This window comes from Procambarus clarkii, chromosome 92, assembly GCF_040958095.1.
Source record: "Procambarus clarkii isolate CNS0578487 chromosome 92, FALCON_Pclarkii_2.0, whole genome shotgun sequence".
NCBI classification, from domain to species: domain Eukaryota; kingdom Metazoa; phylum Arthropoda; class Malacostraca; order Decapoda; family Cambaridae; genus Procambarus; species Procambarus clarkii.
Genome location: NC_091241.1, coordinates 13,226,535 through 13,251,653, shown reverse-complemented (window position 1 = coordinate 13,251,653; position 25,119 = coordinate 13,226,535). Strand labels below are relative to the sequence as shown.

The following is a 25,119-nucleotide window of genomic DNA, read 5'->3' as shown; positions in this document are numbered from 1 at the left end:
GTAGTGGTTACTACTACCTTGTTGCTTACCGTACCTCCTTGCATCACAGTAGTGGTTACTACTACCTTGTTGCTTACCGTGCCTCCTTGCATCACAGTAGTGGTTACTACTACCTTGTTGCTTACCGTACCTCCTTGCATCACAGTAGTGGTTACTACTACCTTGTTGCTTACCGTGCCTTCTTGCATCATAGGGATGATGGTGCTAGTGACCATTGTTAATTAGTATGTGCTGGAGCGTGTTATTATGAGCATATTGACCATATAGTAGTGGGTGGAGCGAGTGATCACGGTTCAGGGTAGGGAGGAGTCACGGCAGTATTGTTCATTTTGGATGTTCTGTTGATTGTGGTAAAGTAGCTGTTATGAGGAGTGACCTCATTGATGAGAAAGGGGTAAAGTAGCCGTTATGAGGAGTGACCTCATTGATGAGGAAGGGGTAAAGTAGCCGTTATGAGGAGTGACCTCATTGATGAGAAAGGGGTAAAGTAGCCGTTATGAGGAGTGACCTCATTGATGAGAAAGGGGTAAAGTAGCCGTTATGAGGAGTGACCTCATTGATGAGAAAGGGGTAAAGTAGCCGTTATGAGGAGTGACCTCATTGATGAAGGACAGGCTAACACTCACCGTCTCCCTTCACAGATATGGCCATTCAGAACTTCGTCGGTGATGCCTTCCGTGGCGCCACCTGGGTAGCTCTCCACAACGGGGGCGGCGTGGGCTGGTGAGTGCTGTGTAGGGGGGGATGCCAACGTTGAGTAGCTTGGTGAGTAAGTGTTGGTTAGTGTAGATAGTCTCACCAACTCTCTACATCTCTCGAGACGGGGGACTGAGTTCTGATTAACGCAGCGTCTGGGATGCTCTTGGACGCAGGTTCGAATCCTCGTCACGGGCCCTTGTGGATTTGTTCATTCGACTGGGTTCTGCTGACTCGAGTTCTCGGTATTTTAAACAAGGAGCTACCGGAACTCTACCAGAAAGACGTATTTTATTATTTGTAATGCTGTTTTTTCTTTCAGTTCTGCGTTTGGCGCTATCCTGAGTTTGGTACTGCCTATATTTTGGACATTATTATACCTAAATTCCTAGAAATTTCTGGTAAAGTTTTAAGTCATAAATAGCTCCAAAAATTAGGCTTTCATTACTTCCATTTAGTTTAATTCAGATTGTTGTTATATATTTCTCCTCTACATTTTGACAAAACTTACTACGCTTCTTGTTGTCAAATTGTCAGCCTGAAATAATTTATATCATTTAATTTGAAATTCTGCTTTTACGGTACTTTCCTGGAGAAAATATTCACTCATATTTCTATAACTTCAGTATCTACTATTTCTGTGGGCTTAAATGCTCTTAAATCATCAATTTTATTTATAATGCTCCTGTTATTTATACAACATTCTTTTAGAGCATTATATTTACCATTGTGTTCCTATATATTCCACTATAATCTGGAAAATACTTATTGACAAACTCCCTCTCAGTGCACATCAAGACCACTATCTTCTAGTTGTTTAATCCCTGATAAATTTTCTCGGTTGTCAATACTATTGCAATATTTTTTCCTGCTGGAACTTGATACTGGGAGTTTAAGGAAAGCTGAAGTAATTGCTCGTCTAGTGCAGAGAACATTATTAGCCTCTGTTAAAGTAAGCATAATTAATGGAGAAGCTCTGTCCCTAGGGGTGAGGTGATCAACGGAGGGTTTGGACTCGTACTGGACGGCTCCGATATCGCTCACTACAATGCCACACTCACCCTAAACTGGGATGTCTCCAACGGCGTTGCCCGAAGGTAAATAAATAAGGAAAATACTGTATTTCATTTTATGATGTAAGAAGGAGAAATGTGATGTATCATTGATACATTAATCTCATCTCATTAATGTGATGTATCAATGATACATCACATTTATGAGATTTCATTGTGCATGTGTATCTCACAATCTTACAAAAAGCAGCATGGACTCCCCCTCTCCCCTCTCCCAAAATATTATAGAGGATGGAAGTAGTTGTATGTTATAGTTGGAGTTGATTCTGTCACGTGTTCATGTCCTTTCACTAGGTTTAAGTATTAGCTTGAAATTTAGTTACAGATTGCATACTGTATGGGAATACTCGTGTATGGCAAACTATTCTAAGCTTAAGTAATAACTTAATTATTCTTATCTTGACAGTGATACTTTACAGAAATGCCCCCTCAAGAGTTTTGTCTTTTTTATTTATTTTGTTATTTATTTAAGAGTTCTTATATTCTTGTACAGCCACTAGCACGCATAGCGTTTCGGGCAAGTCCTTATAATCCTAATATCCCCCGGAATATGACTATTGCATCTACTTGCAATATTTGTCCTACTGGCACTTGATGATGAAGGTACTCGGGTATGATTCCCTGGGGCCGTTGGGCATTGCCTCGGCTCCCCTCTACCCATATTATACACACGAAGGAACCCAACATAGGGTTCTCGTTCGGGTCATCGAACACCCCGCTGGAGGGATCGCCCATAGGGACCACTTTTTGAGATAGGTTTGGGTGTCGGGGTGGGCCAAGAGTAAGAAAGTGGTCTGTTCCGATGCTGGAGAATGTACAATGCATTAGGACTCCTGTTGAAAAAGGGAGCACCGCTTAGGACGATGCACCCTTTCTTGCACCAGCCAGCATTTGGCGTTCATGGTAGGTGCATGGCAGGCCTTAGATCCAGGGCCCAAACTTGAAAAAAAACAGGATGCATACGGTAAACAAATTCACTTTCCAAGTTTTAGTTCGTGGGGGTGGGCGACCAGGCCCCCGAATCAAAATTCTGCTGGAAGATCAGATTCCGTAGCCCCAGCTAAGATGGGACTAGACCCAGCTTAATGTTTGGTTCTCCCTACTGATCCTCTTCATTCCTCTACCACTTTCTTGAGAGACGACTCCCAAGTTACCTGGAGTGGCTCTATCATTGGTTGTTACAATGGTACCCTTTAGCCCTCTCCTTAATGGGGGAGCATGACACCATCCTTACAATTGGACGAACATGATTTGTGTCATAATGTTTGTGTTTGTACATACCATGATCCATTTGGTCCCGCTGCGTTGCCCAAATGGTTGATGTCTGTCATGATGACCTCACCCTCCCTAATGATTTACACATGTATCAGCACTTCGTTAACTGTGGATATACGTTACCTTAAACCCCACCCTGAAATGACACGTGTATCATCGAGGCCCCTTCTGAGCAGGCAGCTGAATTGCTAGCTGCTCTGTCGCACATTACTGAGACTCCAGTTCGGGCTTACCCAGACGTTCATTCGGCAACCTGTGACTATTTGCAGGGTTGTTGGTCTGGTATTACAGGTAACAAACTGTGCACTCTTAAAGGTGACCTATCTTCTTGGCCTTCCTCATACTATTGTAATAGATGGTGGAAACGGTTTGGGTTAGGTTGCATATTGGCCCCACGCACTCAACTTGTGGTCACTTAATGGAGCACTGTCGTGCTTCTTATTGTCCAAACTGCATTGTCACACCGGGAATAGGATGTACAATTTTCAGGATGATCGTACGTCCTTCTTTCCTAATGTCCCTCTGGGTTGCTGGTCCCTAGATAGAATGGTTGCTTTATAATTAATTATAAACCAATATCCAAAACATTTTATATTGCTCTCTTTATGTCCTTTTGTAGTGACATCCTGGGCGTGTTTAGCACCTTTTGAATATCCTGTGATGCAGGCGGTGTCTTCTTTTGATAAATACTTGTCAGAAATGCTGATCATGATTAAGGGTTCTATAAAGCTTACAATTGTTGCAAATGTATTAATCAAACTTGTAGCAGTATTTTAAATGCTCTTTATATAAATAAATGTGAATTCAATATTCCTACAGAGCATGGAGTGGTAATGAGAATGCTGAAGCAACCATCATCCGTTCTATGTCCAAGGACCTACGACTCAAGGTCACCATCCCGTACCATGCTGACCCTGCCTTAGTGGCACGAGTCTTGGCTCAACAATAGCGCCCGGTTCATGCCTTTAGCTTAATGCTAGTGCTAACTCCATGCCCTGGCGATCAGTGTTCTGGTAACTTGTGTCCTGACTCTCCATTTTAAAGTGTAAGCAATAACAATGAAATCTAAGGTAAGGCATGGATTCAACAAGTATTTAAGTACCTGCTCACGAACCTCTACATCTTTTCTCAAACTTTTGCTGCTTTGTTTACATTTATTAAACAGTTTACTAGCTCCGGGGCACCAAGAGGCTGTTTATAACAGTACATAATAACATTTGATTGAGAAGTTTCGATGCTCGTAAACTGTTTAATAAATGTAAGCAAAGCTGCCAAAGACTGAAAGAACATGTACAGGTCTGTAAGTACAGTAGATGAATAAATGCTTGTTGAATCCTGGGCCATATTTATATCAGCGAGCTACCTCTACTGCCAGACCATTGGTAGTAGAGATACCTATTCACTTTTTAATATCTCTTTGTAAAGAGAATGGTTTGAAAGTGTCTTTTAATCTGTTATTTATTACTTATATTTCATTTATATTTTTAGCAAGGCACAAGTAGCTATTAGAGGTAAGCTTAGGAATAAGAACTGTTTGCTTTATTTCAAACTTCAATTATGTGCAATTCCCTTTCAATTTTCCTTACCAATAACACACTATGAAAATATATTAACTATCTGTAACATTATTGGAATTAAGTGAGGGTTTGGGTAAATTTTATTAAGGAAACTGCCGTGGTTTTTATTATATTTCCTATAAAATTAGTATATTTTCAACTTCAAATCGTGCAATCACCTTCGACTTTCCTTACCATTTACAGTTTGAAAATATTTGAACCATCTGAAGTATTAATGGAATTATTCATAGATTTACAATTTTTTTTAACTAGTGCTGTGGTGTTTTGTTTGAAAAAGCGTCAATTTAACGTTTAAATGCCATAGATTCAACGTTCATTCAGTGTTGCAATAGCATCGATTTTATAGGTATGGAAGCCTTTGGTAGCATGTCTTTGCACCTTTTCTATTTTGTTGATGTTATTTTTTGACATATAGGACACCGTACTACTATTTTATACTTTAAATTCAGTCTCATAACAGGAAAAAGGAATGTGGGGGATAGATAGGAAGGAAGGGGTGTGCTGGGAGGCTGCGGATGTGTGAGAATGCTTTACTCACACAGATATATGTATATAGCCTTATAAACTCAAAGGCAAACAAACAAGATATTCCAACTCATTCTCAAAGGTAGATAATGGAGTTTGGCAACAAGAAATTATATACAGATTGGATTAATAGTGGTCAAATAGTGGCATAAGTTGGTTGGAAACATAAGTAAATGACTAAACTAGTTTAAGATCTGTTTTTATTTGTCTTTGCTCAAGTATTGCAGTATCTATAAACCATCTGCTTTATATATATATACAGTCACTATATTTGAATAAGCATGATTCCACAATTAACCCCTTTCTATCTGACAAAATGCCAAATATATTTTGGAGGTAATTAGGCCAGTAAATAACATGACTGTCTATCAGATTAATGAATAAGGACCTTAGATCCTGTTCTAATATAGTTATGCTCCCTAGCTTCTGCACAAAGATTTGACCAATGTATGAGGGATCACATATATTATACCATTACTTTCTTGGATGGGGCTGTTGCTTAACAATTACTAAAATCAGAACCATGAGCACCTAGTTTGGTCATGGCTCACCCATAGTACTACAGTACCATGAGAGGTATCTAGTTTATTTACAACCATCATGGCATTTCTTAGGCTGCACCATACACATGGTTGGCAAGACGGGCTCTAACTGCAACGATGAAGGATTCAATCCCGGATTCATTGGTTCCTCGTCTGATCCTGAAAAAGCCTTTCTCGCCCCAGTCTGAACCCCACGAGTTGGCAACAAGCTGCGGGATGGAACATTATTTTACTCTTATTTTAAATGTTGTAGTTTATGGGATGTGATTAAATAGTTAAATACAATGGTAATATAAATAATGTTGGTGAATAATTAGCCATAAAACTTGGTCAATTGAACGCTGTTGGCAGATGACTGGGGAAAAACGGGCAGTTGTTAATATTGCAAGTTAATATTTACAAAACTATTAGGCTGCTGAGGGAGATGGGTAAATTATTTGACCAGCTGGTGATTACAAGGGTACAGAAAATAACTGGGGCACTTGACATGCAACCACCATGATAAGCATATGTGGGTACACTTCTTGACCCAGGCCGGTGGTACCTCACTTTTAACCTAGACACAATTCTTCACCATTCCAGACATGGAGTTGAGAGTTAAGTGATCGATGACTTACAAGTGCTGGGTCAATAATGAAGAACAATAGGTGATTGACAGGTGGTAGGCTATGCAAGATGACCAGAAATGACAGCAAAAGAAGAAAAGGACATATCAACTGCCTGCTAATAGTAGACAAGTAAATGGAAGAGAAACCAGTTAGTAGTTTGTTATTGTGTGAATAGAATTACAGTACTTTTTTTAGTTGAAGTGTAATGCAGGTGGGACCCAAGTGGAGCATGAACCCTAAGTTGGTCAAAGTGAGAAAGCTGTATAGACAGCGGCATGCTTCCAGGCAGACACATGACAAGAAGAGTGAGGATGACATGTGATTAGCTGCTCCAGGCGGACACACAACAGTGAGAATGCTGTGTGGGACAGCTGCTTCCAAGCAGATACTTTTACAAGAGTGAGGGCGCTATGTAGGCAGCTGCCTCCAAACACAGACCTAGGGGTCTGGTAGCTGAGTGGACAGCGCGCAGGACTCGTAATCCTGTGGCCCGGGTTCGATTCCCGGCCCAGGCAGAAACAAATGGGCAAAGTTTCTTTCACCCTGATGCTCCTGTTACCTAGCAGTAAATAGGTACCTGGGAGTTAGACAGCTACGGAGCTGCTTCCTGTGTGTGTGTGTGTGTGTGTGTGTGTGTGTGTGTGTGTGTGTGTGTGTGTGTGTGTGTGTGTGTGTGTGTGTGTGGGAAAAAAAGCAGTAACAGTTGATTGACAGTTGAGAAGCGGGCCGAAGGAGCAGAGCTCATCCCCCGCGAACACAACTAGCTGCATATACATATTGGACCAAGAGTAAAAACATTATGGGGACAGCGGCTTCCAGGTAGACCCACTGCACTAAGAGTGAGGAAGCTGTGTGGGCAGCTTCCAGACACTGTACCTAATCAATTTTTACACTTGGTACACTGTGCCAAGCTAATTTTTAGGTTGTTTACAACCAATTGTCCTAGATATTTAACAAATTAAATGTTCCAAGCATTAAGTTTGTGAGGTAACAAAAGCATTTAGTTTGTGAGGTAACAAAAGGGGCTTGGTAAGGGGGTAACAATGCACAGTGCTCATAATTAAATTAAACTGTGTACAAACACTGGGAAATATACCCCCCCCCCCTCTGTACACCAGAATTACTAACTTACCTCATTTACCGAAGTACCTCATTCTCAAATTCAAGGGGTGCAAGATAATGAGCCAATGTTAATGATACCTGGTTGATGGGGTTCTGGGAATTCTTCTACTCCCTAAGCCCGGCCCGAGGCCAGGCTTGACTTGTGAGAGTTTGGTCCACCAGGCTGTTGCTTGGAGCGGCCCAGTGGCAACTATCTTACCTGTCTCAGCTGTGCTTTACCTGACGGGTAAATAGTAATTCATACCAATACCGAGTATAGTCTTACCCAGTACTTGACAGGTTCCATCCCCAGGAGGGGAGCTTCTCCCCACCCAATGATCCTGACCGAGTGAATTGCCGTCTCCTTTCCTGTCAGTCCGGAGTACGAGTACACTCCACCTTTGTATACGAACAGGTCCTTGTGCACTTCCATAATGGCTGTCCAAGTACAAGATCATTATTACCCCCCCAATTTTTAGGAAGTATACATTGATGTGTGCTTGTATCATATATTCTGAGTACATGAGCAGAACACCTTTCCTCAACATGGAATAAATGGGACCTTCAGCTCCTTGATCTTGATTTAAGAATACAAACTATAAACTAGTACTTCTTACTAGTAAGAAATATGTGAACGTTTGCATCTCTAAATATCAAAAGTTAGATCTAAGGTCTTGAGTAACTTGTATGGTACTAAATGTAAAACTTTACTCAGATATGTGAAAGTTTATACATATGTTTGCCTGTGCCTAAGTCTGTAATACAATCATGAAATATACAGTTCCATTAATATAACAAAATTAATTAAGTGATTATTAATTAGCATTAGGAAAATTTTCATTCAGTTCAGTTATTCAGCAACAGAAATTATTGTAGTCATTGATCTGTCTTAAGCAGGTGCACTATCCCTTACTGTTAAGTTTTTACACACACCCAGCACCATCCTCACTGTCGCCCAATCACCACCAGCACCATTCTCACTTGTCGCCCAATCACCATCAGCACCATTCTCACTGTCGCCCAATCACCACCAGCACCATTCTCACTACTGCCCCATCACCACCATCATCATCCTCACTGTCGCCCCATCACCACCAACATCATCCTCACCGCCACCTCATCACCACCAGCATCACCCTCACTGTCGCCCCATCATCTCATCCTCCTTTTTAGCCCACTCTGCCCTCCAAGCAAGCCTGTACCTTCACACCACTCCACAGCCATAGACCACTAACCTTGGACAGGTCCATTATTCATTATCTCCCACTGGATGTCTTCTTCCTTGTTGGAGATGCGGTAGGCAGGCTCCGTCTTGTACTGATACTTGTGCTGTGAGGCAACACACACACAGTCACAACAATTATATAATATTCAAACTCACACTAAACATAGAAAAGACCTACAACATTTTATTGGGACATAGCAGGTATCCTGACCTATTAATACTAATTGAGATCAAAAGAGAGTAAGTTTTAGTCCAAGTTTTTTCCCCACACTTTGTGCGAAATGTGCGTATTAGTGGCTTCAGGCATTGTATGTACTAGCTCTATCTGTTAATCCAACATTATGTTTGTAACTCGTTTTCAATGTATGTTCCTTTTCCTGAATAAACATCTTATCTTGCAGGCGATGAGATACAATAACGTGGCTAAAGTAAGTTGATCAGACCACACACTAGAAGGTGAAGAGACGACGACGTTTCGGTCCGTCCTGGACCATTCTCAAGTCGATTGTGAATGGTTCAGGACGGACCGAAACGTCGTCGTCCCTTCACCTTCTAGTGTGTGGTCTGATCAACATCTTATCTTATCTTACTCTGTCATCCATTTCATCTCACCTCACACTGCAGCTTGGAGAAATCATGTCTCTGGATCAGACACCTTGGTACCTTCCCTGATGTTCCACTCTCATACCTGTAGCACTCCTCAAGCACCACTCTGCAATGATAACAAAGCCATATATATATATTATACCCTTCATATTTCTATACTTGTCAGATTTTATTATCAAGAAATTACAAAGTTAAAGTAGGATATTTTCCCATGATTATTTGCTCTCACTAACAGTTTACAAAGACACACTGCTAGTCTCATTACTTACAATGGAGAAACGTACTACAATGCCATAGTTCATTATGAATAATGCAATAAAAATAATAATAAAGGTGAAGGAAAGATCCAATTTATGTTTTAAGTGTATTAAAAAACTAATTATTGGATGTAACCTACATTTTTTCTCAAGGTACTGTATATTATGATCTGCATTATATATGCAGTATATTATATTATTTATAATGCAGAAAATATATATGTACAAGTATTCTACATTATATATGTTCTGCAGAACATTATATAAAGTACCCTGAGAAAGGATATAGGTTACATCCAAAAATTTGTCTTTAATGCACTTAAAACATAAATTACGTCTTTCCTTCACTTTCATTATTTAAAGTTATAATAATTTGTTTTGTTATAAATCAGAATAGCTGAATAAATGACAAACAATTTGAATGTATGTATGTATGTATGTATGTATGTATGTATGTATGTATGTATGTATGTATGTATGTATGTATGTATGTGACAGTGTCAGACCACGGAGGAAAAACACTGTCACATTTTTAATCACGTGTTTATTTTCGTGATATACACACATGTATGTATGTATGTATGTATGTATGTATGTATGTATGTATGTATGTATGTATGTATGTATGTATGTATGTATGTACGTACACTTACTGAGAGGCGACACTGAGGCCTTTGCTGGTGTAGACAACAGAAGGAAACATCCGGGTATAGAATGTCAGACAGTAACAGGAAGAAGGGGTTAAAGAATATTTATAAATAAATACTGTATACAGGACAAATTCACAAGGGCCGTGACGAGGGTTCGAACCTACGTCCGAGAGGATCCCAGACGCTGCCTTAATCGACCCTTGTGGATTTGTTCATTTGATGCATCACACTATTGTGATTTATGTCTGTATACAGGAACTTATATCTGTTTAGCAAGACATACCCAGTTCGTCTGAGGTAGTTCCAGGCCCGATCGATGTAGCCTCCCTCACAAGCTTGCTGGCCCAACTTGGCACAGCTCAGTAGGTTCTGAGGAGAGAGTTGGATAGACTTCATCCCCTTGGCGATGATGGAGATCCTGTGACATGACAGATCATATTTAGTTCTGTAGGAATATTGTACAGTACTTGCTTTAATGGAGTTCAATGTGTACAAGTAATATTAAAAGATTATTTTATTGACTGCAAATTAAAGCAGCTTTTTAAATGTGTAACATGCTATAATATCCAAATACGGTACTGTAAATGTAATGATTTTTGCATTATGATCAATTATTACAAAATATTAATGAGCAAGTAGTTATAACTTGGTTGAACAAAACACGTTTGTGTACTTATTATTATAATGGAACTCGTTGGACTGTACTGTTTAAGTACCTTCATGTCACTTATGACAAAAAGCTTTTACTTTAGGCCATTAGCCATCCCTCGTGTCTTTCACAAAGTACAGCATGCCATACATGAACACATTTCCTAAGTGTATAGTGTACTCTGGTACAAACAGACCCCCCACGGTAAACGTCCAACCGTCATAGACGTATCTGCCAGCTTTCTCTAAACTCAAATGTTGACACATACACCATGTGTCAACGTTGTGAAGGAGAGAAAACATTATATTGTTTTTCCTTGAACATTATATTGCAGAATGTCATAATCAGGATATGTGCAAGCTGGTCAGAATTGCATTTCACCTTTGTAAATACACATTAATGATATTATGTAAAAACATACCACGAACACTGTAAATCACAATAAATCACCGAACTATATGTTTAACAGATCCCTTACTCTGTCCATGGAGGACAGAAGAAAAGGTATATAAGCTGTTTAATATTGTAAATGTGTGGCCATGTCTATGGTAGAAAATAATAATACAAAAATAAAAATTGGTAGTAGTAGCAGGTCAGGCTGCTTCAGTGATCCAAACTGTTTCAGTATTTTACAACCAGTCACCCGCCCCAAGTATGTACTAAGTATAGGTCAAGGTATGTCATCTTAAGGACAGTTTCCAGCATATATCGCCTTGTGGCTCCATCTCTTGAGTAGTGTGTCGAATGTCATCCCATTACCATTTACTTCTTTATAACGTTCATGAGTGATGACCAGAGTGAAGATGGCCAAAGAGAAGCCACATTGACTCCTGGTCCTTCACACAGCCCTGTCACTCACCTGTCCTGAGTGACTGCCAGAGTAGAGAAGGCCCAGGAGGAGCCACACCACCCCTGGTCCCTCACGTCACTCAAACGACCCTGCCACTTAGGTTCGTTGCGTGGGTCGAAGTGCTTTGGAATGCGGGAAACTTCAGGATGTAAGGTGATTGGGTACATCTGCATTGACTGTTGAATGGAGAATGGATGTAAGAATTACAGGTTATGCTACCTAAAATGGGGTACTATAGCAGTTAGCAGTATGTTGATGCTAGTGGGAGGCTAGCTATTAATAATGGCTATGCAACTCAAAAATGTACATTGACATGGAGAGTAGAGGTAGTGGGATACTGTTAAGAGGTAGTATGTATGTGTATCTAAGTGAGTGTGTGTGGAGAGGGGGCATATAACTTACTTGGCTTTCAGGGTTGAAAGTGCCAGTTCTGAGAGTCAGACCCTCCCTGGTCTTCCTGCCCCAAAACTTGGAGTAGTTGCCAGCTATCCACCCATACTGACGAAGACCTTGGTTCACTTTGGCTATCACTTTCTTCTCTACCATACACTCGTCCTGCTCACATGATACTTCTCCTCTCTCACAGGTGCTATTATCGAGAGAGAAAATAGAAAAAGAGATAAAAATCTATGATAATAAAGACAAAATAATTGACAAGAAAATAATAAAAGAACTGCAGGAGGGTCATGAGAGCTTCAGGAGGGCCAGAAAGTATTGATGAAACAATTTATGGATTTTTAAACAGTTAATAAATAGAAATCATATAGGCATGTCTCCTGTGGTCAACCAGGAGAAGCTGGAGAGTAATCACACACTTGAAGGGAACACAGTGGATGCTGGCAGAGCTCAGGATAGAAATTTAGATGCTCAAGAGAGCTTCAGGAGCCATGGATAAACAAAGATGAAAAAATGACCTCTATAAAAAAACATGCAAAAGAAGAGGACAAGAATGACCAGGAAAACAGAGGCAATGGCAGAGAAAGTGATAGACAAGGATGAAGATCTAAGTATTGCTTATGTAGGAAGTTTAGGTAAGCCTGATGCAAATCTGGTACACATAACCATTGCAAATATTGAACACAGGAAGAGGATACTCAACAGTGCACATAACACTAAAAGATATAAGAGGGTATAACCAAGTTTGCATCTCTCCAGACCTTACAGTAGAACAGCAGAAAAATATGATAAAAGTACTAAGAGACAAACTAAAGGAGTTAAGAAACACAGACCAAGACAAATATGCAAAGCTAAAGATCAGGAGGTTACACAGCAACAGCAGAGGAAGTTGTTAATCTGCATAATGTGATCAATGTAGCATCAGAAACACAAACCCATATAATAGAGGACTTTGCCAACAAGGCAAAACAAAAGATTGGGTAAATCTAACATCAAAAGCAGGAGGAGAACAATTTCCTGACCTGGTACAGGACTCATTTCTCATACAGCATGTGGCAGAGCCCACGTGAGGTAACAGCATTCTAGATATTTTTTTAATCCAAACTCATAAAGGAACTGGCAGATGAACTATGCCTACCAATGAAACTCCTTTTCAGAAAATATCTGGACCAGGGGATAGTTCCCCTAGATTGGAAATATGCAAATGTCACCCTTATTTTCAAAAAGGGCAGAAAGAGCTCAGCAGAGAACTACCATCAGATCTGCTTGATCTCACACATCTGCAAGCTCATGGAGACAATCCAAAGGGAGGGAATCATTCACCATCTCACACTGAACAACCTAGTAAAATCAACGCAACACGGGCTCATTAAAATCAGATCCTGCCTTACAAACCTGTCACATTTTTGGAAATGGTAACCAGCTATTCAGACAAGGGACTTCCAGTATCTTTTGTTTCACAATAGCCAGTAGGCTATTGTGAAACAAATTCACTGTACACCTAATAACACCCACTGATTCACGTGTCTCCCACTTCTTATACTTATATTAATAGGCTGCTTGTCAGTTTTTAACACTCTTCTACACCTCAGTTGCCAAACTGAAGAGGCCCCCAAAACAGAACTATATACAGGCCGTAGGACAACCCTAAAGAGGTCTTGGGGCAGAGCCCTAAAGAGGCCCAAGGACAACACTGACGAGGCCCTAGGACAGCTCTATAGAGGCCCAAGGACAACAATGAAATGCCCAAGGGCAGAACTCTGTAACATTCTGCTTTTGATTATCGGTCAACTATGACATCTAATAAAGTATTTGACCTGTGCTGCTATGTTCTTCTACTATCCAAACGTGCCATCAACTCTCCTAGTTGATGGCAAGTTGCTTGCATACAAAACCTGTATGCAGACAACAGTTAATTAACTTACCATTTGTTACAGTTTTCCTGGTAAGTAGCCCCTCGTGCAATTTTCACTCCATCCTTCTCACAGTCTGAAACATTAAGGATTTTGTTGAACAAAACTCCAGCTCCAAAACTTTTGAGCTCCAGTACTATCACATGGGCACCAGTGTTATAACACGTGCACCAGTACTATCAAACTTAAATTCTGAATTACAATTATGAATTTCAATTATAAATTAAATTATTAATTATAACACGGGCACCTGTGCTAGGACACGGGCATCAGCAGTACACAACTTAAAGACATATTCACCTCCAAGGTCGAGCTGGTCCGGACCGTCATTGATTGGCCGCTCCCCAAGACACACTTCTCTGAAGTCTGGACAGCAGTCATCCTCGAGGACTTCATCTTCCTGGCGGTCGTCAGAGTCTCTAGTGAGACAGAACTCGTCGCAGTAGCAGAGGGAGCCCATGATGGGCACGGAGCAGTCGTCCAGGCGGTCGTCGCAACATTCTGACGGCTTCCTGAGGAACAGTTTGGGATGCATGATGAAAATGTTGGTTGAAGAGTGCGTTAAGAAGAAGGAACTGTACTCTGTATGATATATATATAGCTTTACTTTCCTTACATGTAATGCAACATACGTTTTACTGCATTAAGGATAAAGCGACAGTTATTCATGACAAGTAATATATATATAGTCTTTCAGTAGACCTGTGGATGATGCTGAAGCAACCCCATTAGAAGTTATGTGGCAGCCACTCAAGCATTTAAAAGTGCCCATTAATCCCCATAATCGGTAATGACACGTGCAACCACATTCATTAACCAATAAAGGTATCCGTAACAAATCCCCAATGTTTCCACGAATCATTTAGGGCAGTCGAAAGTAACCAGCAAGCTTCCCTCAGACCAAATGATGCTCAGCTTGCTAAATAAGGAAGTAAACTGGGTCCAACACAAGTTTGGGTGGACACATAAGACTGCCGAAGACAGCGTGGCATCATCAATCGTCGTTTCACGACCACAGAGCTCTTCACTCCCGCCCTCGCCCGAGCTCTCAACTCCCGCCCTCCTTTGGGCTCTCCATCTCCGTCCTCGTTTAGGTTGTGTGCTCTCTGCTGCAGTCACCTTCAGCACCACGCCCTGCCAGCACCACGCTCTCCCTGACTCCGGCAGCACCCCGTAACAAACGTCCTCAACCCATCACGACAACGTCGTAAAACATCCAACTGCTATAACCAAATTATATTAACATAAAAACCAATATATTATATGAATATTGTCACACAGTCCTATATGTTACAACGCTATGATGAGATCGAGTAGGGGGTATATAGTGTCTTTACATGATTGTTACTGCCTTCGCTACCTCGCACTGCCTGCAACTTCCTGACTCGCTAATGCTGTTGTTTGACTGTCACCCCTCTGGTGGAACCTCTACTCTTTCACCTTCTTCCTTTTTCTATAAGGATGTCACACTTGCAAGAGTCCCTCTCAGTTCATGTTTGCGTTCTCTCTCTCTCTCTCTCCTCGTGTCGTTGGCCCCCTTCCCCATGGAGGGTCCGGTCCTATTTGCAAACTTTAGCAAGACCTTTACCCAAATGGTGAAGCCTTATCCCCCCTCATACTATTCTGAGACGCCTTTTCCTTGCACACATTTCTTCACACTTCCACGCGATTGCACTAGTCAGTGATGGGTCTACGTTTTCCGATGGTGTTGCCAGTTGGTTACTCTATTCTTTGATTGATTGAAGATTAAGCCACCCAAGAGGTGGCACGGGCATGAATAGCCCGTAAGTAGTAGATTTTTTGGAGTGAATGTGATCTTCGGTCGAGAGTTCATTCTTTACTGACCACACCTATATGTACCGCCTACACCCGTGCCGTGAGGCTGAGACTAACAGCCTCACGGCTGAACTTCATAGAATTTTTTTATGCTCTTCGTCATCTGCTTTCCCGACGTCAATGTTCCTTTGTCATTTTAGTTTACTTTCACAGTGCCTTCATGGCTCTGGTGTCATTTAAACCTGTGCATCCTGTAGTGGTCAAAATCCAATATTGGCCGTTTCTTACCTCCAGCAGATTTAAGACAGTTGAGTTTGCTGTGTTCCCAGCCATTTGTATTACCTTAATTAAATGAACGAGCGGACACTGCCGCTAAGGATGCCATCCATGCCTGTCCTATTTCCCAGAAAGGCATTTCTTATTTAGATTTCTATCCAGTCAGTCATTCTTCAACTATTTGGCATGGTCACTGCTCTGGCGTTACAGGTAACAAATTGTGCACTATTAAAGGTAACCTATCCTCTTGGCCTTCCTCCTACCACCGTAATAAACAGTGGGAAACTGTCCTAGACATGTTTACGTATTGGCCACATGCGCTACACTCACGGGCACTTAATGGAACACCGCTCTGCTGTTCCTTATTGTCCTAAGTGCCCTCTAACAGTCGTGCACCTCCCTGTAGTGTGTCCCGATTTTCAGAAGATCCTGTCTTGCTTTCCTAATATACCTCCTTAGAATCCTTTGTGAATCAGATACCTTTGATATCGCTCACATTGTGTCCTTTTGTTCTCCTATTGGCGTTCTAAATGTTATTTAGCGCCTTATAAATATCCAGCAACTCTCATATATGGTGCTTATAGTCTTCCAGGCGTGGTGCCTTCTTTTGAAAATTAATGTAACATGTGGAGCAGAATACAATATTAAAGAATATTTATAAGAGCATTAGGCAAAAATGGCCGTTTTTTGGTTTATAGCTGAAACCATTTATTTAAATTATGTCGGCGTTTGAGAACAAGACAATTTCTTGCCGACATATTGTTACATAATAATTATCAACAGTTTCACTGTTTCTTAGGAGTTACTATCATATCATTCTCCTCTATTTATATCTACGACTTTACCATCCTGTTTATGCCTCGGTCTTACCTCGTGCGAAAACAGGATGATGTGACCTACTATGGTAAGATTAGAAGCTCGCGACATTATCACCAGGTCACGGTCCAGCGAGGCGTCACCGACATTATCACCAGGTCACGGTCCAGCGAGGCGTCACCGACATTATAACCAGGTCACGGTCCAGCAAGGCGTCGCAGACATTATCACCAGGTCACGGTCCAGCGAGGCGTCGCCGACATTATCACCAGGTCACGGTCCAGCGAGGCGTCACCGACATTATAACCAGGTCACGGTCCAGCAAGGCGTCGCAGACATTATCACCAGGTCACAGTCCAGCGAGGCTGATCACTTTGTGGTTTGCATTTCTCCTTTATGCGACTATGAAGTAGTACAGGCTGGTCCTTGTCTTTGGGGGCTGTGTCATACTCCGCTGCTTTCATAACATGTACCGCACTTGTTACTCGCCCTAATATACACACTCTGATTCCTCTCTATTTTGGGTTCTGTATTACATCGGCCATAATTTGCTTCTCCTTTTTGTGTATAGTAGCCCGTCTTTCTAAAATGAGAGTCCCTGTAATAAGTATTTGGAGGAAAGTACCAATGTGTAGTGATGGGCCACCAAAACCTTGTTTTGGATTACTGATTTGGCCAAGTGGGAAACTTTTTTTTTTTTTTAACCGCAACATAAATGCAAAACCTAACCTAACTTCTCCTAGCAATCATAGGCCTAATATAGTACATATATGTGCTATATTTAACCTAGGGATATTTAACTTTGTGTATTAAGGTTCATTTTTCCGGACCCCATAAAATTATATGTGCAAAAAGTGAACTTTTTGGTGATACCTACTTGATGGGGTTCTGGAGAGTTCTTCTACTCCCCAAGCCCGGCCCGAGGCCAGGCTTGACTTGTGAGAGCTGGGTCCAACAGGCTTGTTGGACCAAGTGTTTTCCTTGGAGAAAATGATCTAGTTGGTGGTCCAAAAACTGCATATTGTTACTTTTTACCAAATAGTTACAATAAGTACTATCATTACAAAAGGATGGATTGTGTCCTGTTTCAGCATTTTCTGGAAATGTCGTCCAGAGGATGTACGATGTTATCTATTCATTGCGCCCCACTAGGCAACCCTCCCCAAGATGGCGACACTGCTTAACCTATTACATTTATCACTTGAGCGATGCCATCCGCCGGAGGTGAGGTCCGCGGTGTAATCTGAATACTTAAGGCCATAAACAGCAGCCACCTCATCAGGCGCTTATCCACCAAGGCATCCGGGAGCAGAGTTCATCTGCGAGTCAAATGCACCAACGCTTTGACAAATTAGCATTATGACAGCTCACACTGTAGCAACCTTCCAGGCAACGGCATGACCATTTACCCTCCGGGTACATATGCAAGAAAACAAATATCATAAAATAACATCTTTGCTGACGAAAGATTTCAAAAGAATTTTCCTCCAAATTATTCAGTATTTTAAGTTTCAATGAGATTAACCCTGTCATGTCTGGTTAGCCTTGTGGCACTCAAGCGATATTGGTACGATAGATATACGATACGATAGAGGGTAGACCTGGGAGGGTGTATGTAGAGGGGTGACCTGGGAGGGGTGTGTGTAGAGGGGTGACCTGGGAGGGTGTGTGTAGAGGGGTGACCTGGGAGGGGTGTGTGTAGAGGGGTAACCTGGGAGGGTGTGTGTAGAGGGGGAGACCTGGGAGGGTGTGTGTAGAGGAGGTGACCTAGGAGGGTGTGTGTAGAGAGGAGACCTGGAAGGGTGTGTATAGAGGGGTGACCTGGGAGGGTGTGTGTAAAGGGGTGACCTGGGAGGGTGTGTGTAGAGGGGTGACCTGGGAGGGTGTGTGTAGAGGGGTAGACCTGGGAGGGTGTGTGTAGAGGGGGTGACCTGGGAGGGTGTGTGTAGAGGGGTGACCTGGGAGGGTGTGTGTAGAGGGGTGACCTGGGAGGGTGTGTGTAGAGGGGTGACCTGGGAGGGTGTGTGTAGAGGGGTGACCTGGGAGGGTGTGTATAGAGGGGTGACCTGGGAGGGTGTGTGTAGAGGGGTGACCTGGGAGGGTGTGTATAAAGGGGTGACCTGGGAGGGTGTGTATAGAGGGGTGACCTGGGAGGGTGTGTATAGAGGGGTGACCTGGGAGGGTGTGTATAGAGGGGTGACCTGGGAGGGTGTGTGTAGAGGGTAGACCTGGGAGGGTGTGTGTAGAGGGTAGACCTGGGAGGGTGTGCGTAGAGGGGTGACCTGGGAGGATGTGTGTAGAGGGGTGACCTGGGAGGGTGTGTATAGAGGGGTGACCTGGGAGGGTGTGTGTAGAGGGTAGACCTGGGAGGGTGTGTGTAGAGGGGGAGACCTGGGAGGGTGTGTGTAGAGGGGGTGACCTGGGAGGGTGTGTATACAGAGGAGACCTGGAAGGGTGTGTGTAGAGGGGTGACCTGGGAGGGTGTGTGTAGAGGGGTGACCTGGGAGGGTGTGTGTAGAGGGGTGACCTGGGAGGGTGTGTGTAGAGGGGGTGACCTGGGAGGGTGTGTGTACAGGGGAGACCTGGAAGAGTGTGTGTAGAGGGGTGACCTGGGAGGGTGTGTGTAGAGGGGTGACCTGGGAGTGTGTGTGTAGAGGGGGTGACCTGGGAGGGTGTGTGTAGAGGTGTGACCTGGGAGGGTGTGTGTAGAGGGTAGACCTGGGAGGGTGTGTGTAGAGGGGGTGACCTGGGAGGGTGTGTGTACAGAGGAGACCTGGAAGGGTGTGTGTAGAGGGGTGACCTGGGAGGGTGTGTGTAGAGGGGTGACCTGGGAGGGTGTGTGTAGAGGGGTGACCTGGGAGGGTGTGTGTAGAGGGGTGACCTGGGAGGGTGTGTATAGAGGGGTGACCTGGGAAGGTGTGTGTAGAGGGTAGACCTGGGAGGGTGTGTGTAGAGGGGGAGACCTGGGAGGGTGTGTGTAGAGGGGGTGACCTGGGAGGGTGTGTGTAGAGGGGTGACCTGGGAGGGTGTGTGTAGAGGGGAGACCTGGGAGGGTGTGTGTAGAGGTGTGACCTGGGAGGGTGTGTGTAGAGGGGTGACCTGGGTGTGTAGAGGGGTGACCTGGGAGGGTGTGTATAGAGGGGTGACCTGGGAGGGTGTGTGTAGAGGGTAGACCTGGGAGGGTGTGTGGAGGGGTGACCTGGGAGGGTGTGTGTAGAGGGGTGACCTGGGAGGGTGTGTATAGAGGGGTGACCTGGGAGGGTGTGTGTAGAGGGGTGACCTGGGAGGGTGTGTGTAGAGGGGTGACCTGGGAGGGTGTGTGTAGAGGGGTGACCTGGGAGGGTGTGTGTAGAGGGGTGACCTGGGAGGGTGTGTGTAGAGGGGTGACCTGGGAGGGTGTGTGTAGAGGGGTGACCTGGGAGGGTGTGTGTAGAGGGGTGACCTGGTAGGGTGTGTGTAGAGGGGTGACCTGGGTGTGTGTAGAGGGGAGACCTGGGAGGGTGTGTGTAGAGGGGTGACCTGGGAGGGTGTGTGTAGAGGGGTGACCTGGGAGGGGGTGTGTAGGGGGGTAAACTGGGAGGGTGTGTGTAGAGGGGTGACCTGGGAGGGGGTGTGTAGGGGGGTAAACTGGGAGGGTGTGTGTAGAGGGGTGACCTGGGAGGGTGTGTGTAGAGGGGAGACCTGGGAGGGAGTGTGTAGAGGGGTGACCTGGGTGTGTGTAGAGGGGAGACCTGGGAGGGTGTGTGTAGAGGGGTGACCTGGGAGGGGGTGTGTAGGGGGGTAAACTGGGAGGGTGTGTGTAGAGGGGTGACCTGGGAGGGTGTGTGTAGAGGGGAGACCTGGGAGGGTGTGTGTAGAGGGGTGACCTGGGAGGGTGTGTGTAGAGGGGTGACCTGGGAGGGTGTGTATAGAGGGGTGACCTGGGAGGGTGTGTGTAGAGGGGTGACCTGGGAGGGTGTGTATAGAGGGGTGACCTGGGAGGGTGTGTATAGAGGGGTGACCTGGGAGGGTGTGTATAGAGGGGTGACCTGAGAGGGTGTGTAGAGGGGTGACCTGGGAGGGTGTGTGTAGAGGGTAGACCTGGGAGGGTGTGTGTAGAGGGTAGACCTGGGAGGGTGTGCGTAGAGGGGTGACCTGGGAGGATGTGTGTAGAGGGGTGACCTGGGAGGGTGTGTATAGAGGGGTGACCTGGGAGGGTGTGTGTAGAGGGTAGACCTGGGAGGGTGTGTGTAGAGGGGGAGACCTGGGAGGGTGTGTGTAGAGGGGGTGACCTGGGAGGGTGTGTATACAGAGGAGACCTGGAAGGGTGTGTGTAGAGGGGTGACCTGGGAGGGTGTGTGTAGAGGGGTGACCTGGGAGGGTGTGTGTAGAGGGGTGACCTGGGAGGGTGTGTGTAGAGGGGGTGACCTGGGAGGGTGTGTGTACAGGGGAGACCTGGAAGGGTGTGTGTAGAGGGGTGACCTGGGAGGGTGTGTGTAGAGGGGTGACCTGGGAGGGTGTGTGTAGAGGGGGTGACCTGGGAGGGTGTGTGTAGAGGTGTGACCTGGGAGGGTGTGTGTAGAGGGTAGACCTGGGAGGGTGTGTGTAGAGGGGGTGACCTGGGAGGGTGTGTGTACAGAGGAGACCTGGAAGGGTGTGTGTAGAGGGGTGACCTGGGAGGGTGTGTGTAGAGGGGTGACCTGGGAGGGTGTGTGTAGAGGGGTGACCTGGGAGGGTGTGTGTAGAGGGGTGACCTGGGAGGGTGTGTATAGAGGGGTGACCTGGGAGGGTGTGTGTAGAGGGGGAGACCTGGGAGGGTGTGTGTAGAGGGGGAGACCTGGGAGGGTGTGTGTAGAGGGGTGACCTGGGAGGGTGTGTGTAGAGGGGTGACCTGGGAGGGTGTGTGTAGAGGGGAGACCTGGGAGGGTGTGTGTAGAGGGGTGACCCGGGAGAGTGTGTGTAGAGGTGTGACCTGGGAGGGTGTGTGTAGAGGGGTGACCTGGGTGTGTGTAGAGGGGTGACCTGGGAGGGTGTGTATAGAGGGGTGACCTGGGAGGGTGTGTGTAGAGGGTAGACCTGGGAGGGTGTGTGGAGGGGTGACCTGGGAGGGTGTGTGTAGAGGGGTGACCTGGGAGGGTGTGTATAGAGGGGTGACCTGGGAGGGTGTGTGTAGAGGGGTGACCTGGGAGGGTGTGTGTAGAGGGGTGACCTGGGAGGGTGTGTGTAGAGGGGTGACCTGGGAGGGTGTGTGTAGTGGCGTGACCTGGGAGGGTGTGTGTAGAGGGGTGACCTGGGAGGGTGTGTGTAGAGGGGTGACCTGGGTGTGTGTAGAGGGGAGACCTGGGAGGGTGTGTGTAGAGGGGTGACCTGGGAGGGTGTGTGTAGAGGGGTGACCTGGGAGGGTGTGTGTAGAGAGACCTGGAAGGGTGTGTGTAGAGGGGTGACCTGGGAGGGGGTGTGTAGGGGGGTAAACTGGGAGGGTGTGTGTAGAGGGGTGACCTGGGAGGGTGTGTGTAGAGGGGAGACCTGGGAGGGTGTGTGTAGAGGGGTGACCTGGGAGGGTGTGTGTAGAGGGGTGACCTGGGAGGGTGTGTGTAGAGGGGAGACCTGGGAGGGTGTGTGTAGAGGGGTGACCTTGGGAGGGTGTGTGTAGAGGGGTGACCTGGGAGGGTGTGTGTAGAGGGGTGACCTGGGAGGGTGTGTGTAGAGGGGTGACCTGGGTGTGTGTAGAGGGGAGACCTGGGAGGGTGTGTGTAGAGGGGTGACCTGGGAGGGGGGTGTGTAGGGGGGTAAACTGGGAGGGTGTGTGTAGAGGGGTGACCTGGGAGGGTGTGTGTAGAGGGGAGACCTGGGAGGGTGTGTGTAGAGGGGTGACCTGGGAGGGTGTGTGTAGAGGGGTGACCTGGGAGGGTGTGTGTAGAGGGGAGACCTGGGAGGGTGTGTGTAGAGGGGTGACCTGGGAGGGTGTGTGTAGAGGGGTGACTATCCCTAACTCTTAACTTCAGTTTGTATTTTGCGTGTGTTCTGTTCTGTTTATATATTTAAAACTTTAGCTATATCCCCATTTTATAATATTTCCCGTTGTCGGGGACATGAAGCCCATGTATATACATACCTTGGGCTTGTATCCAACACCTCCCTCCTCCGCCCAACCCATGGTCGCACCACCAGCCTCCCCAGGACGCAACCTGACACGAATGCTTAACTCAAGAGCATCCATTTCCTTCCAGTTAAACAGAAGCATTAGGTGAAAGGAAAATTGTTCAATTACTTCTGTCCCGCTCGGGGAATCAATCCCGGGATCCCCGACTTGAAGTGGAGAACGAAGCGAACTGCACTACGAGAGCCTAGTACCGTTCCAGCACTTACATGCTAGTCATGTCAACTCTCACTAAGTCTTTCTTGCGACAGCAAGTCAAGATGTTTTTAATCTCTCTCTCTTTGTAAGGGAGCTTTCTAACTTAGGGGGATTAACTTTGCTATCCTTCTCTGTACACCTTCCAGTGAATACAGCACATGGTCAAGACACGCGGTAAATGCCCCAAGACACAGGGCTAAAATGCCCAAGACACAGGGCTAAAATGCCCAAGACACAGGGCTAAAATGCCCAAGACACAGGGCTAAAATGCCCAAGACACAGGGCTAAAATGCCCAAGACACAGGGCTAAATATGCCCAAGACACAGGGCTAAAATGCCCAAGACACAGGGCCAATATGCCCAAGACACAGGGCTAAAATGCTTAAGAAATAGGGCCAATATGCCCAAGACACAGGGCTAAAATGCCCAAGACACAGGGCTAAAATGCCCAAGACACAGGGCTAAAATGCCCAAGACACAGGGCCAATATGCCCAAGACACAGGGCTAAAATGCTTAAGAAATAGGGCCAATATGCCCAAGACACAGGGCTAAAATGCCCAAGACACAGGGCTAAAATGCCCAAGACACAGGGCTAAAATGCCCAAGAAACAGGGCCAATATGCCCAAGACACGGGGTAAACGGGTAAGACGACTGACCTGTTCCTGCAGAAGTCACCAGGTATGCCTTGAAAGCCCCTGGCCAGCATCAGAGGGAGGCTGAGCACCACCACCACCACCACACCCGGCAGGGAGCCACCAAACAACACCATCTTCTCACTCCTGTATCTGAGTGACCTATGGCTGCGCTCAGGTCCTCCCCAGCACTTTATATTGCCCGCCCAGAACATGTGGCGGCATCCTTGCTAACATTAGCGCAACCAATTCCCCCTCCCTGTGGTAGTTCTCTCTTAAGATGGCTTAGTTACCGTCTCTTGTAGTCCTGAGAATCTTCCTGCATCTTGAAGGTTGAACGCCAGTTGCTTTACTTTATCTATTGTGCATCCTATGCCCATCCTGTGGGTGGTAGTGTACCCCATACCCATCCTGTGCTTAGTATTTTACCCCTCATACCATCCTGTGCATAGTATTTTACCCCCATACCATCCTGCGGATAGTATTGCATCCCAATACCTATCCTGTGGATAGCATTGCATGCCATACCCCATCCTGTGGATGGTAGTGCTCCCCATACTAATTCTGTAGGTGGTAATGCACCCCATACCCATCCTGTGATTGGTAATGCACCCAAATACCCATCCTGTGGATAATATTGCACCCCCAATACCCATCCTGTGGATAGTATTGCATCCCAATACCCATTCTGTGGATAGTATTGCATCCCAATACCCATTCTGTGGATAGTATTGCATCCCAATACCCATCCTGTGGATAGTATTGCATCCCATACCCACCCTGTGGTTGGTAAGTGCACCCCATATCAATCCTGTGGTTGGTAATGCACCCCATACCAATCCTGTGGATAGTATTGCACCCCATACCCATCCTGTGGGTGGTAATGCACCCCATACCCATCCTGTGGTTGGTAATGCACCCCATACCAATCCTGTGGATATTATTGCACCCCCATATCCATCCTGCGGTTGGTAGTGCACCCCATACCCATCCTGTGGATAGTATTGCACCTTATACCAATCCTGTGGGTGGTAATGCACCCCATACCAATCCTGTTGGTAATGCACCCCATACCAATCCTGTGGATATTATTGCACCCCCATACCCATCCTGTGGTTGGTAGTGCACCCCAATACCCATCCTGTAGATAGTATTGCACCCCATACCTATCCTGTGGATAGTATTGCATCCCATACCCATCCTGTGGATAGTATTGCACCTTATACCCATCCTGTGGGTGGTAATGCACCCCATACCAATCCTGTGGTTGGTAATGCACCCCATACCAATCCTGTGGGCGATAGTGCACCCCATACCCATCCTGTGGGTGGTAGTCC

General features: G+C 45.5%; 2 protein-coding genes across 4 annotated transcripts in view; one reads left to right on the top strand and one right to left on the bottom strand.

Annotated features, from left to right (window-relative positions):
- Positions 1-6,409, top strand: part of LOC123775027 (urocanate hydratase) — a 30,658-nt gene extending 24,249 nt beyond the window's left edge. For 2 of the 3 annotated variants that reach the window (XM_069319386.1, XM_045769780.2), the window contains 3 exons: positions 642-723; positions 1,683-1,793; positions 3,864-4,714. In XM_069319386.1, coding sequence (XP_069175487.1) covers positions 642-723; positions 1,683-1,793; positions 3,864-3,993 — 323 coding nt within the window. In that variant the 3' untranslated portion in view covers positions 3,994-4,714. Of the gene's footprint in view, positions 1-641; positions 724-1,682; positions 1,794-3,863; positions 4,715-6,270 lie in introns of those variants that run through there. The other variant, XR_011226037.1, reaches the window with a different exon arrangement.
- Positions 5,329-23,965, bottom strand: LOC123775028 (uncharacterized peptidase C1-like protein F26E4.3). Its single transcript, XM_045769782.2, has 10 exons — positions 23,807-23,965; positions 14,244-14,455; positions 13,956-14,019; positions 12,037-12,223; positions 11,644-11,810; positions 10,419-10,553; positions 9,235-9,334; positions 8,633-8,726; positions 7,684-7,835; positions 5,329-5,897 (listed from the first exon to the last, which is right to left on the bottom strand). Exons 1-10 carry the CDS (start codon positions 23,917-23,919, stop codon positions 5,757-5,759), a joined length of 1,365 nt encoding a protein of 454 aa, XP_045625738.1. The 5' UTR covers positions 23,920-23,965; the 3' UTR covers positions 5,329-5,756.
- Positions 23,966-25,119: the final 1,154 nt, after the last annotated feature.